The following is a 14,327-nucleotide window of genomic DNA, read 5'->3' on the forward strand; positions in this document are numbered from 1 at the left end:
TTTGCAGCCAGACACACCACAGGTTGCCCGTTATAAATACTAACACAGTTCTGTTTCTTAAATAAACGTGATAGCTTAATGCAGGAAGACTGGATGGTTCCATGGTGCAGTTCATTCTCTTTAAACATCTCTGACAAACCAGGAATAATAAACCCAAACCCACTGCTTCCGAAGCCATGCGGTCCAGATGTTCATGTGTACCCTGTGTAGATGCCATGCCTTTGTGCAGCACTGCTAATTGGAAAGTCATCTGTCAGAATAGGGAATTATTCCTTCTTGGCAAGTACTTGACAAACCAAGCCTCCAGCTTCATCACCACTTCACAGAGAGCCTCCGGCTACAGTTTTCCAATCTTAAAACTGAAAGTTCAGGAGAAAGAACTGAGTGTTTTCATCTGTAACAGAGTTTAAGTGCCATTTCAGGGAAGAAAGTGGCTATTAGTGAAGTTCCTCTGAGTAGATTATCCCAGAGCCAGGTCGTAAACGATGGTCTAGGTAAGCTTTTCATGCTGAATCTGGTAGTAACATGCCTGGATGAAAACAAAGTTCTGTTTAGCACACATAGCAGTTCTCAGCAGGCTGATAAAGCAGCATACACAGAAACGTGGGGTTTTGGTTTCTACCCAAGCAAACAGAGGACTAGGCTTTCTACAGCGATGGGAGTGACACTCATGACAAGAATCTTCCGATACACTAACTACCAAAAAGAACAGCAGGAGATGTTAAGTTACAAATTACGTCCAACTCTTAATAAGGCAAGACAGCTCCCACACAGCTCCCAGCCTGTCCAAGATGAAGCGCTCTGTTTTGCTCGCAAGGCTGTCCTTTGACAGAAGGACCTTGAAAAAATGTTTTCTTACAAGACAGGGATGCAGGGATTAAGCGTTTCAAAAGCTCTCAGACGGAAGAGCAATGGTTGCTGACCTGCTGCTTGGCAGCTGTTCACTCCTTAGTGCTGGTTCAAGCACGTATTGGGTCAGCCAAGACCAGAAACTTAAATGTGTCAGATGTAAGATTCTGCTTCTGCTACACAGATTCTTTGATACGCCTTCCCCTTCTGCAGCACTATCAAAATAACATGTACAAGCAAACCTCCACACCCAACTATGCCCGGTTTGCGCAGGGAGAACACACTCATGTTCACCTACCAGCTCAGCTTAAGATTTTTACTTAAGTTTCGGATTCACAGCCTCCTCCAAAGCAACCCCACAAAAAAGCTCTGCACAGCCGAACTGTCCAAGACCCCCCAGTTTGAACTGCACTGAGGTACCAAAACAACTCATTTCCATTAGGGAGGGCCCAGTGCACAACAGACTATTCACCAAAACATGTTCTCTCCATTTTCCATACTTAGAGAAGAATGCCAGACAGAATGCGGAGAGTGACACAGTGAAAATACATTTTGTTTAATTTCAAAGTTGAGTTCCTGAAGCATCTTGATACAATGTTATGACTTGAACGTTACTGGAGTGACAAATCTCCAAAGCAGCACTTGATTCCAATTTTTTTAAAGGGCACAAGGCTTGTGAAGCTGTGGGGGAACAAGCAGCTGCAGGTTAGCATTCAGAACAGTCAACAGCAACCAGTACCCCACTCGAATAAAGTGCATTCGCACGCTGCGCCATTTCATTAGCGGTACCTGCAACTGTTAGGTTGCCCTACGCTCTCGGTGAAGTTCCTTGCTCACCCTAGCTACACACCCCAATAAACATGCCAGAGAAGTTTGAACGTAATGCCCGTACCGCTGCCCTAGGCTGGTTATCACTGCTCCAAGCTGGTTAATCTCCAGTGAAAGCTTTTAATAACCCTGAATAACTTTCATACCTTCAAGGTAGTGAACATGATGCCTTGCTCCCCATGCTGCAGGTAAGGATCCATCAGGTCTTCAATTAAGTGCACCTCAGACCCCAGATTCCTTATCCTGTCACATGGGGGAGAGAAAGGATAGGTGAAGGCAAGATACCACTATAATGGTGTTGTGCAAAGAACCTCCTCCAGAGATCACAGCCCCTTCACAGCTAACTGTTCACAGTGTTTCAGGGCAAAGCCAACAGCCAAAATTTACTAAGTTACAAGAAGCTAGCAAGTAGTCCAATAACGAGAAGCAGGAGCGTTTCATACACACACTGCCTATGCTCAGCTTATGACTGATGCCACTCTCGGGGCCTACCTGGCTCGTAGCACCACATAGAGAAAAACTGGAAATAAGTCATCCATGGACCACAGAAAATCCTGAACATTCTGAGAGATCTCTTCAAAAGTCTGCTGGATCACCTTCAGCTTGTCAGCTGGGGTAAACGTGGTACTGTTCACAGAGCAAGAGCAACACAGGACACAACCACAAGTTACACATCGGCATCTAAAAGCAGGAAGACAGTGTGCTAGCTAACATGCTGCGTGCCCAAGATGAGCCACATCACTCACACCACAACCGCCACAGCTGCCAAGGCTGCGTGGCACCCCCCGCTCTAACTACTGGGTCAAGGCACACTGCTGCAAGCAAGACTACCTTCACTGTTTTAAGATGCTTCATGCAGTGGTAAAAGGGGGGAAATCCCTTTCTAAAACCCTTGTAATTTCTACTTAAATTCTTAGAGCAGAATTCCTTGTGGCAGCTGACAGACACAGAAAAGCTCCCAACACACAGGTCATTTCTGTTTAGGAATTCACGTGTACATTTGATTAGACACCCTCATGCATTTGAGTCTAAACAGTGTCCTCTCCATTGCACTGACGGGCTACACTTCACTCCCTGCTGGGAGAATCTCCTCACGTCTGGAGTAGGAACTCTGAAACTTCTTGGTGACTTCTCTCAAAGGTCCCCATCGAGCCAAGTGGACACTACAATAGCAGCAAGAGTAGAGCACTAGAAGACAAAGGCCGGAGAGTTACCTGATTTGCTGCAAACATTCAACTGCAGAGGCAAAGCAGGCATCTTTTGTGTGTGGCGACACCTGTGTAATCACAAGAAGATTTATCACGCAGGCTTACAACCCCACCATTCAGCAGCAGCAGAGTATTGTGCAACACTGGCATGAAAGACCTTTTTCCTCCAGTTTTTGTGTGCAAAAAAAGGGGCCTGTGCCTGGATTCTGGGAAACATGCCTACGTTTAATTGGTAGGAGTTTCATTTGGAGTTCAGAAAAGCCTGTACAGAGTTCCTTGGTACGTTACGAGAATCAGTGGTGGGTTTTGGATATCATCCAGGTCAAGTAAGACCAAGAATCATTAAATCTTAGTGGTCAACAGTCAAAAGGGAACCCAAAGACTGGAATGGCTGAAACCTAGACAAATCCTAGCAGTCAATAATCAGCTTTGGAGCACACAAGAGAACAAATCTAAGTGTTACAGCACAGAGCCCAAGCCTTCCTGAGTGGTGCAGGTGAAGAATGGAGATATGCAAGAGGACCTTGAGGAATTCACAGAAATGAGGAAACTGGACAGAGGAGAGCAGCACACTTCATGTCTTGGATAAAAACACCCTGTTCAACTGCAGGAATGACCCAGCAAACGAGGTAAATGGCTGCAGAGAGCATCATATGCTGCAGAATTCCGAGAAGACACAAGCCACATCATACTTCAGGGGAGGGACACTGCTCTGTAACCAAAACCAGTCAGACCTGAGAAGGATTCAGACAGCTGCTAAGAATTTTGCCCAGTATCCAAAAACACAGAAAATCTGAAGTAACTCAAGAAACTTGTTATTGCTGGCTTTTGGAACTTTTAAAATCTGAGCAGAGGTTTGCATCGTGTTTTCTCAGATGATTCTTCATGATTTGGGGAAAAGGGGACTTGTCTTGCTGGGAACCCACAGCCTCAGGGAGGGGGTTCAGCCGCAGCTTTGTTTATTATTGCCAACAACGTGTAACAATCTCTACCACGGAATATGAGCTCGTCCGTGTGCAACCACTACTACAATGAAAGCCATTAGTACAGACTTTGCACAAGCCACAGTTATGAACAGGCAAGATCTGAAGGCACAAGTGTCTGAACTGTAAGAAACTGGAAGTTTCAAATAAAAGTGTACTGACTCAGAGACATGGTTTAGAGCATACTGTAAACCTTGAAACTGGTCAAAGTTATGGTTACTAAACCACTTACTGGAGAACAGAGGCGGGTGGTAACAGCGTAATGCTCCAAGAGCAGTGTTCAGTCACTTTGAGATCATGATTAAGAACAAAAAATGCGCAATTCTCCTAACCAGAAAGTGTACAATGCTATAATAATCAAGCAGCTTGAAAGTTTCCTTAGTAGACTTTTATTCTCACAATTTCATAACTGGAGCCCAAGCAAATGTCTTCCTGAAGGAGAACTGATTCGTAAGTGACAAAGCTGGCCTGACAGCTAGTGTAGGAAAATCACTCGTGTAGCTTTTAAGCAGCAGATGAATTTTAAAAAAACAAGACAGCACAGCATCTCTTAAGGCAAAAGCCTTGTCAAACATGCTTTGACTGCTTCTCCTTCAAAGAAGCACTGGGCAAAGCATATGGTAGGTCAAGGCCCAACGAACATACCTTCCTACTCTCTCCAAGGATGGATACAGTTCCTGGCCAAAACTTCCTGCAAGAAAACCATAGTAGTCTGTTCAGAGAGCATAGTCTTAAAGCATTTCTCACCTTAAATATGTACAGTCATCGTGTTGTTTTGTGAGATACAAAAGCTCTTTCTACACAACAACTACCTCTAGCACAAATAGCTGGAAAACAGACTAATTGTAAATGACTCTCTGGTTTTGTAGCGATACCAATCTCCCCTCCCTCTGAGGCTAGAAGTTTTGATTCACAGTCTCAACCATCCTAATCAGCTTGAAGATGTGTTTAGATGCATTATAATCAAAGGAAAGCACTTTAGGCAAGGACTTTTAGTTGTTTTACCTAACTGCATGCCATAAGTTCTGTTTTACTGTTGAAGCATACTCACGCTTGCACTCCAAGAAAACTCAGAAGGGCCATATCAGTTTGTTTGTTTAGACGTAAAACACATTCCCAGTAAACATCTTCCTCGCGCTCATTGTCTAAGGCATACAGCATGAAGAGAGGAGGATAGAGTCGTGGCAGTAACACAGGGAGCAGCAAGCCGAAGCTGGTTACCACATAGCTATAGAAAAGAAAAAACCACAGAGGCAGCTGTAAGCCTAGGAGGGAAGGCAGAACGCGAGGCGCCTACTGACGCTGCTGGCACAGGCCCCTGGCACCTCTCTGCTCATCTCTCTTCCTTGTTTTGAGCCCACCTGAGGCTGCTGTGGACAGGACAATGCCAGACTCGAGGGTTAGCGCCATGTGCCCGGCTATTTGCAATGCAGTATACGTGCCCCAGATCTGCATTACCCCCAGTGCTCACATCCCAGATAACTTTCTGAAGCCCAGGCCTAAGCCTGAACTTGTTTATCCACAACAGACAAAAGTCTGGGCTTAAGTAAAGCAGCCCTGCATGAACAGGGGTGAAATGCTTATTGCAACCATCGCAGGGAAGTTGGCTTGTCAGAATCTGTCATCAGAACCAAAGGGGAAAAAATATCCATCAGCCAAATATGTGCTTATCTTTCCCACCCAGGAGAAAACAGCAAACAAATAAAATGAAGCCTTCATTAATTCAGGGTTTTTCCCCTTTATGTACCCTGGCTCAGGAGATTCTGATCTGGAGTCGGACTTCCCACTGCAGAACGATCGCCTTCCCTTGGTCTCTGTTGCCAGAAATGGAATTGTGCTGCCCTCCTCCGGGAGATCAGGAAACAAGAACCTAAACAGCAACACACCCGACATCATGAGTGCATTTCACCAAGTTTCTACGGGTCACAGCACGTAAGGCAAGCCTGGAGAGGAAATACTACATGGTGGACTAAGGCAGCACAGCTAAGAGACGTACAGCACCGCAGACCTGGAAGAAAACTCAGGAAGGCCAACCCCTCCAATGCCAAAGATACCTTTCCTACCTTGACATCACTTGCCCCCAGACAAGGCTTAACGGTTACGGATTGGGAGCATTTCTGCTTTCAGGTTGGCAGGACCCAATTAAAGCTGTAATTTCTTCTCAAGAATTTAAGCAAACACTTGATAGGAACATTGCTCATCCATGTCGGTAAGAACCTCAGTGGAATACACTGTAAGTCCCCGTCCTCGCTGTCCTTCAGACCCTTTGAACGCTGACTTTTCACAGCATGGATATCCAGAGGTGCTAAACTGGAAATCCACATTCACAGCGAGCTTCCTACAGCTGTATTTTGAAGTGCAATGGAGGATGCAATACACACTAAAGATTCTGATGTTCATATTTTGACTGAATATGCAAGACTAAGGGGGTTAAGGAAATATAAGCAGCCCCTAAAGCAAAGTAGGGGTACTGGCACTCTTGGACTGCATGACCACTGGGCAGTTTCAGTACATCAGACACCTTTAAATCAGCAGTAGTTTGACTTGCAAATCAGAATCCCATTACCTGACCAACTGGAAGATGCGCCTGAGGTAGGACTTTATCTCTCTCACAGCCTCCTGCAGTAATCGTCGATTAGCTCCGACGCCAACGTAGGTCATTCGGTAGACAGCTACCAGCGTTTCCACCAGCTTGCCCAACGGATGGAGAGGAGTATCACAGGCCTGAGGGGAAAAATATCAACTGGCCAGTCAGATGGGTCAGTGCCAGACAAAAAAACAAGAGGAATTCAAGAGAAATGGGTGAGAGATCCAAAAACAGGCTTTGAAAAAAATACTGCAAATACATCCAAAGATTAGTTATATTTAACAAATGGCCATTTGGATTTTAGAATTTATGTATTGGCTGAATACAGCTCAGAGGAGTCAAGGCTGTACAAGAACTTGTGCTGCTACTTGGACAAGTCATCTGCCCAGTACTGTTAAAATTAACAAGCACTAATTGGCAAGTATTTCGAGGTGCTTTGCCAGAATCCAGTGTCTAAGAATTAAAGCAGTAACTGAGCAGACACTGACTTAAAGGTTCTATCCATTAGGTATATAACCATTTTAGTCTTAATTGTGGGGTTTAAGTCAATAAATTTGGAAGTTACGAGCAAGCATGAATGAATACAACACGTAGAGTGGAAATATGGAAGGAATTAAGGAAAGCTGTTAGAAAGTGAGCTTGACATCATGCCTTACCAACAAGCTATGTCAGCTTGGAGAGTCACAATACCTTTATCAGATATTTTTTTATGTTCTCATATTTTTCCAGGGTGAAGGCACCAATGTGTTGTGGAATGAACTCCAAACTTTCCAGTGTCTGAGTATGTGAGCGGCTCAGTAATTCTGAGCTGCAGGTATAAAAAAAAAAAAACAAAAACACAGACATCAGACAGATTATTGATGAGACATACAGTAGGAAAAAGCAGCCCTGAAGCTAACAAACTCATTGTAAACATCACTACGTCCCCAAAAGGGTTTCTAGTGAAGAGTATTAAAAGTTCTGATTTGTTCTGGTTTCAGCTGAACTGTTGCAGTTGGAGTCTTTAGTCTAGGGCAGAAATCCCAGTTTCTTTCTCAACACTTTCTTCACCTTGCTGACTCCATTCTCTAGGAACCAACCTGTCTCTGTGCTGCCGTCGGTTGGTGGTCAGGGCCACCGCAATGTTGTCCCAAGCCTTCCATCTGTCCCCCTGGCCCGGGCTCTCACAACCAAGCTGGTTCCAGCACTCTTCAAATACTGCCTTCCATTTCTCATCCGGAGGCACTGACAGGATCCCAAGTTTCCGCCTAATAAAACGACCAGTTAAGCTGTTACAGGTCAAACAGTTGCAAAACGACACTCAGCTCTGAAAACCACCTACGGCTACTGTGGCTCTCATCTCTCGTACTATTTTGCCCAGAGCTGTTTACTTACCAGCCTCTACTGTGAGCCAAGTTCATCACTAAGACTAAACCTAGAACCTGCTGTTTGATCTCTTGGCTTTCAACACCTTTTTAAGGGAACTTACAAAAAGTTATACTTATCCTTAGTTTTTTCCCTTGCTAACTAACATACTTTCATCCACGTAACCCAACATTACAGGATGAAAATGGTTTTAATACCTGTGTGTGGGAACAACTACAAACCTTATTCTATTAGACAAGTCAGTCTTACTCTTTCTTGTAGCGTTCCAGGAAATGGTTTGTTTAAACACAAAAAGGCCTGGGGTTTGATTTCCAAGAAAACAGGATGCACTGCACTCAACTGGGCTTACCTTCGCCACTGGTATTCATTCAGAAGGCTCGGGACACATTCACATAGCAAGGATGTAGTACAAAAGCATCCCAAATATCCCACTCTTCTGGAATGTACACACAGCATAGCTACCCAGATAAATGGTTTCTGCCCCTAGTGTAGCATCCACATAACGATGCTGCATGACGTGATAGCGATGCGCTGGAGAGAGTAAAACCAGCTCAGGCATCTTTCCACTGACAGCCAGTGCTCAGGGATCCTCCATAGCCAAAAGGAAAATCAGGAACTGTGGTTTCCCCTATAGATGCAGAGATCTCTGACATACGATGACATTTTGTGCTTCAAAAAGCTTTCATAACCCTGACAGCATTTACTTGCTTTATCATCATTATATTTATATTATCATTTTACTTGCTATCTTCATTCAAATCAAGTGTCAGAAGTCAGACCTACCACTGATGCTTTCTCCACCACGTTTGAGATGAGAACTAGCAACACGGGTGTTTCCCCAAGCTTCCAGTTTCAGAGAGCAGAAAAACTAGGCTCTAGGCCTTTTCACAAATTATACCAGAAGGTTTTTCAACTTCAAGAGAGCCTAAAAAAGGCTAGATGAAACCCTCTCTTGGCAAACAGGTACATGCATTTATTCATAGACTCCCCACTGGGGTAAAAAGCAGACAGCTGCTGAGGTTGCAAGTGTTCAGTTCAGAAAAAAAAGCATCCTGTCGTAGGCGGCAGCACTGTCAAAAGACATCACCAGTGAACGCTTCAGGAAGCGCACTGAGAAGTAAACTGGGTAAAAACATTAGAGCTGTGTTTCCATTTTAATCTGAAATTTGGGAGTAAGCTCTGAGGATACTGAATCCTGTACGATTACACCTATTGCAAGCCAGTATACAGTGCTATCAAACACTGAAATTTCACCCACAGGTCTTTAAATTTACTTCAAAGTCTCCTACTCAAAGGCATCTGTTATGGCTTAACTAAGACAGTGCTTTCTCCACGGAGACAATTAGGCAAACTGCCCTAACACATCTGCTATAAACAGGGCTATACAGATACTTCTCAGCATCATCTTGGCCAAGGTGCTAAAATGCTCTTTTCTGCAATTCAGCAGTTTTTTGTTCTATTTTCTTATGTACTGTTTCGAAGAGGTGTCATAGCGAGCTAATTCTGCCCAAATGCACCCCCGCTGGCATTATTAAGAGACACATTGCCAATTCTTCTGTTGGTAATTGAATTAGAAAGCAGAGCGCTCTGTGATTGACTTAATCACTCAAATTAGTCTCTCAGTACCTCAGAAGTCACCAGCAGCTGCAAACTCAGGTGCTAATAGTTGGTTCACTTATGAATAAAAAAATATCAGAGCCTGCAGCATGGCAGCTGTCCTGTGGCTTCATACTGTCACTGGCATATTCAAGCAGTAACTAAAGCAACAGCAGCTATAAAGAAGGTTTTTCTTATTTCCTAGGCAGGAGGGGAGAGGAAGGAAGAAGGAAGAATGCTTTACAAATCTCACTGTTTCTTTGGAAAAAGTATTTTAAACTGGCCTTTGAAGAGAGGCAGTATTGTACTACTGAACCATAGGAGAGGTTATTTCTTATTCACCACTCACATGGCTTTAGGTTTGTCCTTCTCATTCTCATACAAGCTCGGTTTGAAGTAGGTTCCTGTGATTTTTATCCCAGATCCCCATTCTCCACTGAAGAGACCTTCGATATAATCTCCATTTGGCAAGGTCAGTGTTCCCTTGATAGAAGATAACAAAACATTTAACTGAATTCCACTGGCACCAAAGTTATAAGGAAAGAGCTGCCCCCCCCCTTTTTTTAAGCTGTAAGCAGTTTACAAGTGACAACTGTAATGCCAACCTTTCCACTCAGAGTCCAGTTATCTGAAAATTCCCCCTCATAGACTGTATCATCCTCAGAAAGCAGAATTCCAGTCCCCTGGAAAGAGAATCACAAACACCACAAAGCAGTAATTGTAGCAGAAGGCCAGACTGCAGATCTAAAGATGCACTGAAAAACCTGTTACTAATTCTTAGCAGATATGGGTTTTTTTAAAAGCAGTTTCTGAAGTAGTCCTAGGGAAAACAGAGCAGGACAACAGAAGGTTAGAAGAACGGAAGGTCTGACCAGCCTAACACAGCGTCGCCACTCACCTACCCCAGGAAGCGACCACACTTGGAGGAAGAGTCCCTATGGCACAGTGTCCGGTGTTCAACTCACCATCATTTTGTTGGTGCTGAAGGCCCCTTCGTAATACAGTCCAAACTGAGTAACCACAACACCATTGCCTTGGCAGAGGTCATCTTGCCACATCCCCATATACTTTTCTCCTCTGAAGAGAAACAAAGGAGGAAGAATACAGTCCATGTGATATATTTACATCCTTTCTTTGGCTCTAGTGCAGTATTCGACCATTACAGAAACCTCTATGAGAGTCATACAGCTCTTGCCTCAGGACTGGGCAATCTGGTTTCACCAGCTTCATGGAAATAACACACTTAAATTTATTTCTGTCAAAGAGTGAACTTCCCTTTGACAATTCCCATTACCAACTGGCCACATCCACCAAGCTGTTCCTGATGATCTGAAACAATGCTGAAGCCCAGTTCAGCTCAGCTCCTGTCCAAAGGGATGTGAGCAGTAGCTGCAGCACATAAGCAGGGAAACTTGTTAGTGGATCTGGATCAGCTTTATCTGAGATTTAAGATGCATTTGAAAGGGGATGCTGCATCAGCCATCTACCTGATATTTAGGTTATTTACAAAAGAGGTAAAAAGCTTATTTTAGGCTTTTGTGCTCAGACAGTATTTATTTAGAGCAGCTCTGTTTCCAAGACTATTACTTCACTAATCTACCCTGAGAGAAAGTATCTTCACAAAGTCAGTCAGTGGAAAACTGGAGCATGAGCTGAAATTTGCCTAGTCCTCTACTGAACAACCCAGTCCTGTAGGCCTGAGATGAAAAGCACTCTCCACGTGACCCCTGCAGCTTTCAGCACCACCACAAGATACCCCAGCAAGGTGCCATAGTCAGCGACAGCTTTCAGGCAGGAGTAGGATAGGAGAGCAAGGCAGGGAAAAACAAAGCAAACCAAAACCCCCATATTTACTCCAGAAGCGGCACCAAAAAGCTGTCTCCAGGCCAAATTCTTTAGATTGTCAACCCAGAAAGCATAGTATAAGGGAAGAAAGCCACAGATATGCACTACTACTGCTACCAACAGACCAAACCCTTTCCTGCTGTTTTTGCAGCTGTCGTACCAGCATTCAGAGCTTTGTGGAACTGAAGCGTTACCTGGTGATATCATCGAAAACTCCGTAACCGCTCTCCTAAAAATCCACTGTCCACTGCCCGATGAACATACTGGGAGAGGAGGAGGTCAGCTTCCCACTGCGTAGCAGACCGTGCCCGTGGCGCATGTTGTCCTGAAAACACCCTTCGTACACCTCACCAGTAGCATAGCTGTAACGAGAGTGTAAGCGTCCTGAATCTCCTTTTCTGTTGTGTTTGGTTGCTTGGGTGTTTTTCAGGTGGGTTTTTTTGGGGTGGCAAGGGGCACGGTGGTGGTTAGGGGGTGGTAGTGGGGGAGGTGGGTGTTTTGTTTGTTTGTTGTTTATTTTACTGGCGTGTGTCCCCCCCCCAAACAGCTCAACCCTCTCTTCTAGGAATTACACTACAGCCACAGCAAGCAGTAACTATAGTCAAAGAGTATTTGGGATAGAGGTGAGCCTTTGATACACGCCTTGCGATGCTTCGTTGTTTAAAAGCCACTCTCCCCCCGGCAAGCAAAGCCATTGGAGGTTACATCCGTCTCAGAAGAAGGAACCCTCCATTACTGAAAGGCGGTACCAACGTTCGAATAGACATGAGCAGCGGAACACAGCACAGGTAAGCACGTCAGCAATCTACCCACAGCAAAGCAGCAGATGAGCCAAGCTATAGTCACAAGTGAGAAATCTAACAAGCGCTTGAGGCTTGGTACGCAGGGTGCCAGGGCATCAGCCCCGTGCTCCCTCCTGTGCTGCAGATGACAAGTGCTACACGGTACCTGTAGACTCCATGCCCACACATTTTGCCTTCCTTCCAGTACCCCACGTAATGGTCATCCTTATTCAGGGCTTTGTTTGGCGCTCTGTATTCGCCGTACCTATCAGTGCACAGAAACGGAACACAAGCAGCTGTAATGCCAGCACGTTGCGTTAGAAACAGGCACTCTTCACAAACCCAGCCTAACATCAGAACGCTCTACGCTATTTTAGCGCATCTCAACCTACAGACCCATTTTTTAGTTGTTTTAGAAGAGAAAGCAGGAATCCCAGCATCACTAGGGCAGGTCAGTCCATACTGCTTTTCACCTGCTTGACTGTGGCGTGTTAAGTATTCCCCTCTCTATCGCCCCACAGCGTTTTTCTCAGCTTTCTAAAGACCACAAATCTCACATCCTAAGACTGCTTCTACCTTTGCTGCCTTCCTCAAGTACTGACAATTCAAGTACACCTTTATTACTAGGAAAGACGAGAACATACATTGCTGCAGAGTATTTAAAAACAACCTGCTAGCTTCTGATCACACTCCAATGGTGGCACAGAACTGTTCACAATGTCAGTATGCCCAGGAACGAGACACAGCTTTTATTTATTGATTTAATCTCCTGGGGAATTTAAAATCCAGGTAACGAAGGTTCTTCTGAGAGCGTGTCTACCCCAACAAGACACTACTGTTGTCGTGTGCTGAGACAAGAGCAGGTCCCATTTACCTGAGACACATTTCTCAGTACAGCAATCCAGATACATGCATCTGATAATCCTAGCACTTACAGCCAGATACCAATCCATTTATTTCTGCTGGGGATTTGTTTGCAATATTTCCATCTCCAACGACCAGGGCTAGTCGCACTTACTCTAAGTTACAAACGACCAAAGCTCTGGTCTGGTTGTACAGGTTGACATGACATAGAATTCTATGATTCTATGATTAGTTTTGGATTTTCCACCCAAACCCTGAAGTCCCGAATCACAATTTTGTTGCCTCCTTCCTGAATTATCAAACCCTTGCTCTACAAGAGATGCAGCAAGGAAAGCATTAGCCAAGCTGCATCACTACATTGTATGAAAGGCACTGCACCTTCCAGAAGGATAAACACACACCAGCACTTTTGAAAGAATATTGCAACACAAAGCAATCCTTACCTGTACAGCAGAAAACTGACCGCAGACTTTTCAACTGGCTTCCTCTGTTTCAGAGTTTACACCCACCCACCCATTCTTTCTCCCTGGATGTTTTACCATTTCCTTGCTCCACCCTACTGCTGGTCACCTCAGTTAGTTTCAGTTTTTGACTGCGGTTGCAGAGTCTGTTGTGCCAACAACTAGCACACCTCCGGGTAAATGACAGATTATCTGTGTATCAATGTACATCTGCATCTTGTTAACACACACAACTGAGTCAGTAAGCTTCACTGCCACACCTTTCATTAACAGGTTTTCACTGTTATCTCCTACAACCAAAGGTATTTCTTGCCCTCTGGCTCCACAGGTAGTGAGAGGATCTTACCCATCCTCCAGCCCAGTCCGGAAAGTCCCAGAGTACACTCTTCCGTCTGCCCACTTTAGGATCCCCCTGGAAGAAATAAAGCCATGCACGTGTATAAGACAATCCATTCACTTCACACTTCCCAAATAACTTCTGAGTGACCCTACTTATTGACACAGCAACCACCCTGTTTTGTTTTCATCTGTTACGTTCACACGCTTTTACCTGCCATGGGGTTTTCCTGAAAGCCATCTCCCGTCATAAACGGCATCCTTAAATCGGGGGTCCTTATAGAAGGTGTATTTGGCACTGCGAGAAATAGGAGGTTCCTGTCTTGGCACATTCCCACCAGCCCCATAAAGAATGAAGTCAGAAGTCCCTCTGAGGGCCTGATCCACTGCTTGGCTGATTGCCCTCAGCCACTTGGTCTGAAACAGAAAGTGTTTCATCACAGCATTTAGCTAACATCTGGCCTGGCACCGCATCTCAGCATCACGGCAACTGCAACCCCCTCCTTTGCGCTCCCAGCACAGCGGTGTAGAACAGAGCGCTGCTGCAGTCAGGCGCCGCGTACAGTCATCCTGCACACCCAGCTGAAGGAAGACTTCATTCTGAGGGAATGCCGAGGTCATAC

The 14,327-nt window shown here is 44.9% G+C and overlaps 1 protein-coding gene across 1 annotated transcript in view; it reads right to left on the bottom strand.

The window, feature by feature from the left end:
• Positions 1-451: 451 nt before the first annotated feature.
• The window catches only part of ALS2 (amyotrophic lateral sclerosis 2 (juvenile)), a 31,873-nt gene continuing 17,997 nt past the window's right edge, over positions 452-14,327 (bottom strand). The window contains 17 exon segments of the mRNA XM_010155608.1: positions 452-529; positions 1,824-1,920; positions 2,170-2,304; positions 2,892-2,953; positions 4,514-4,559; positions 4,920-5,096; positions 5,616-5,738; positions 6,435-6,592; positions 7,146-7,263; positions 7,535-7,702; positions 9,766-9,899; positions 10,022-10,099; positions 10,382-10,493; positions 11,456-11,623; positions 12,210-12,308; positions 13,715-13,780; positions 13,919-14,121. Coding sequence (XP_010153910.1) covers positions 491-529; positions 1,824-1,920; positions 2,170-2,304; positions 2,892-2,953; positions 4,514-4,559; positions 4,920-5,096; positions 5,616-5,738; positions 6,435-6,592; positions 7,146-7,263; positions 7,535-7,702; positions 9,766-9,899; positions 10,022-10,099; positions 10,382-10,493; positions 11,456-11,623; positions 12,210-12,308; positions 13,715-13,780; positions 13,919-14,121 — 1,983 coding nt within the window. The 3' untranslated portion in view covers positions 452-490.

The sequence above is a fragment of the Eurypyga helias genome, unplaced genomic scaffold (assembly GCF_000690775.1).
Source record: "Eurypyga helias isolate BGI_N326 unplaced genomic scaffold, ASM69077v1 scaffold6357, whole genome shotgun sequence".
Taxonomy (NCBI): Eukaryota; Metazoa; Chordata; class Aves; order Eurypygiformes; family Eurypygidae; genus Eurypyga; species Eurypyga helias.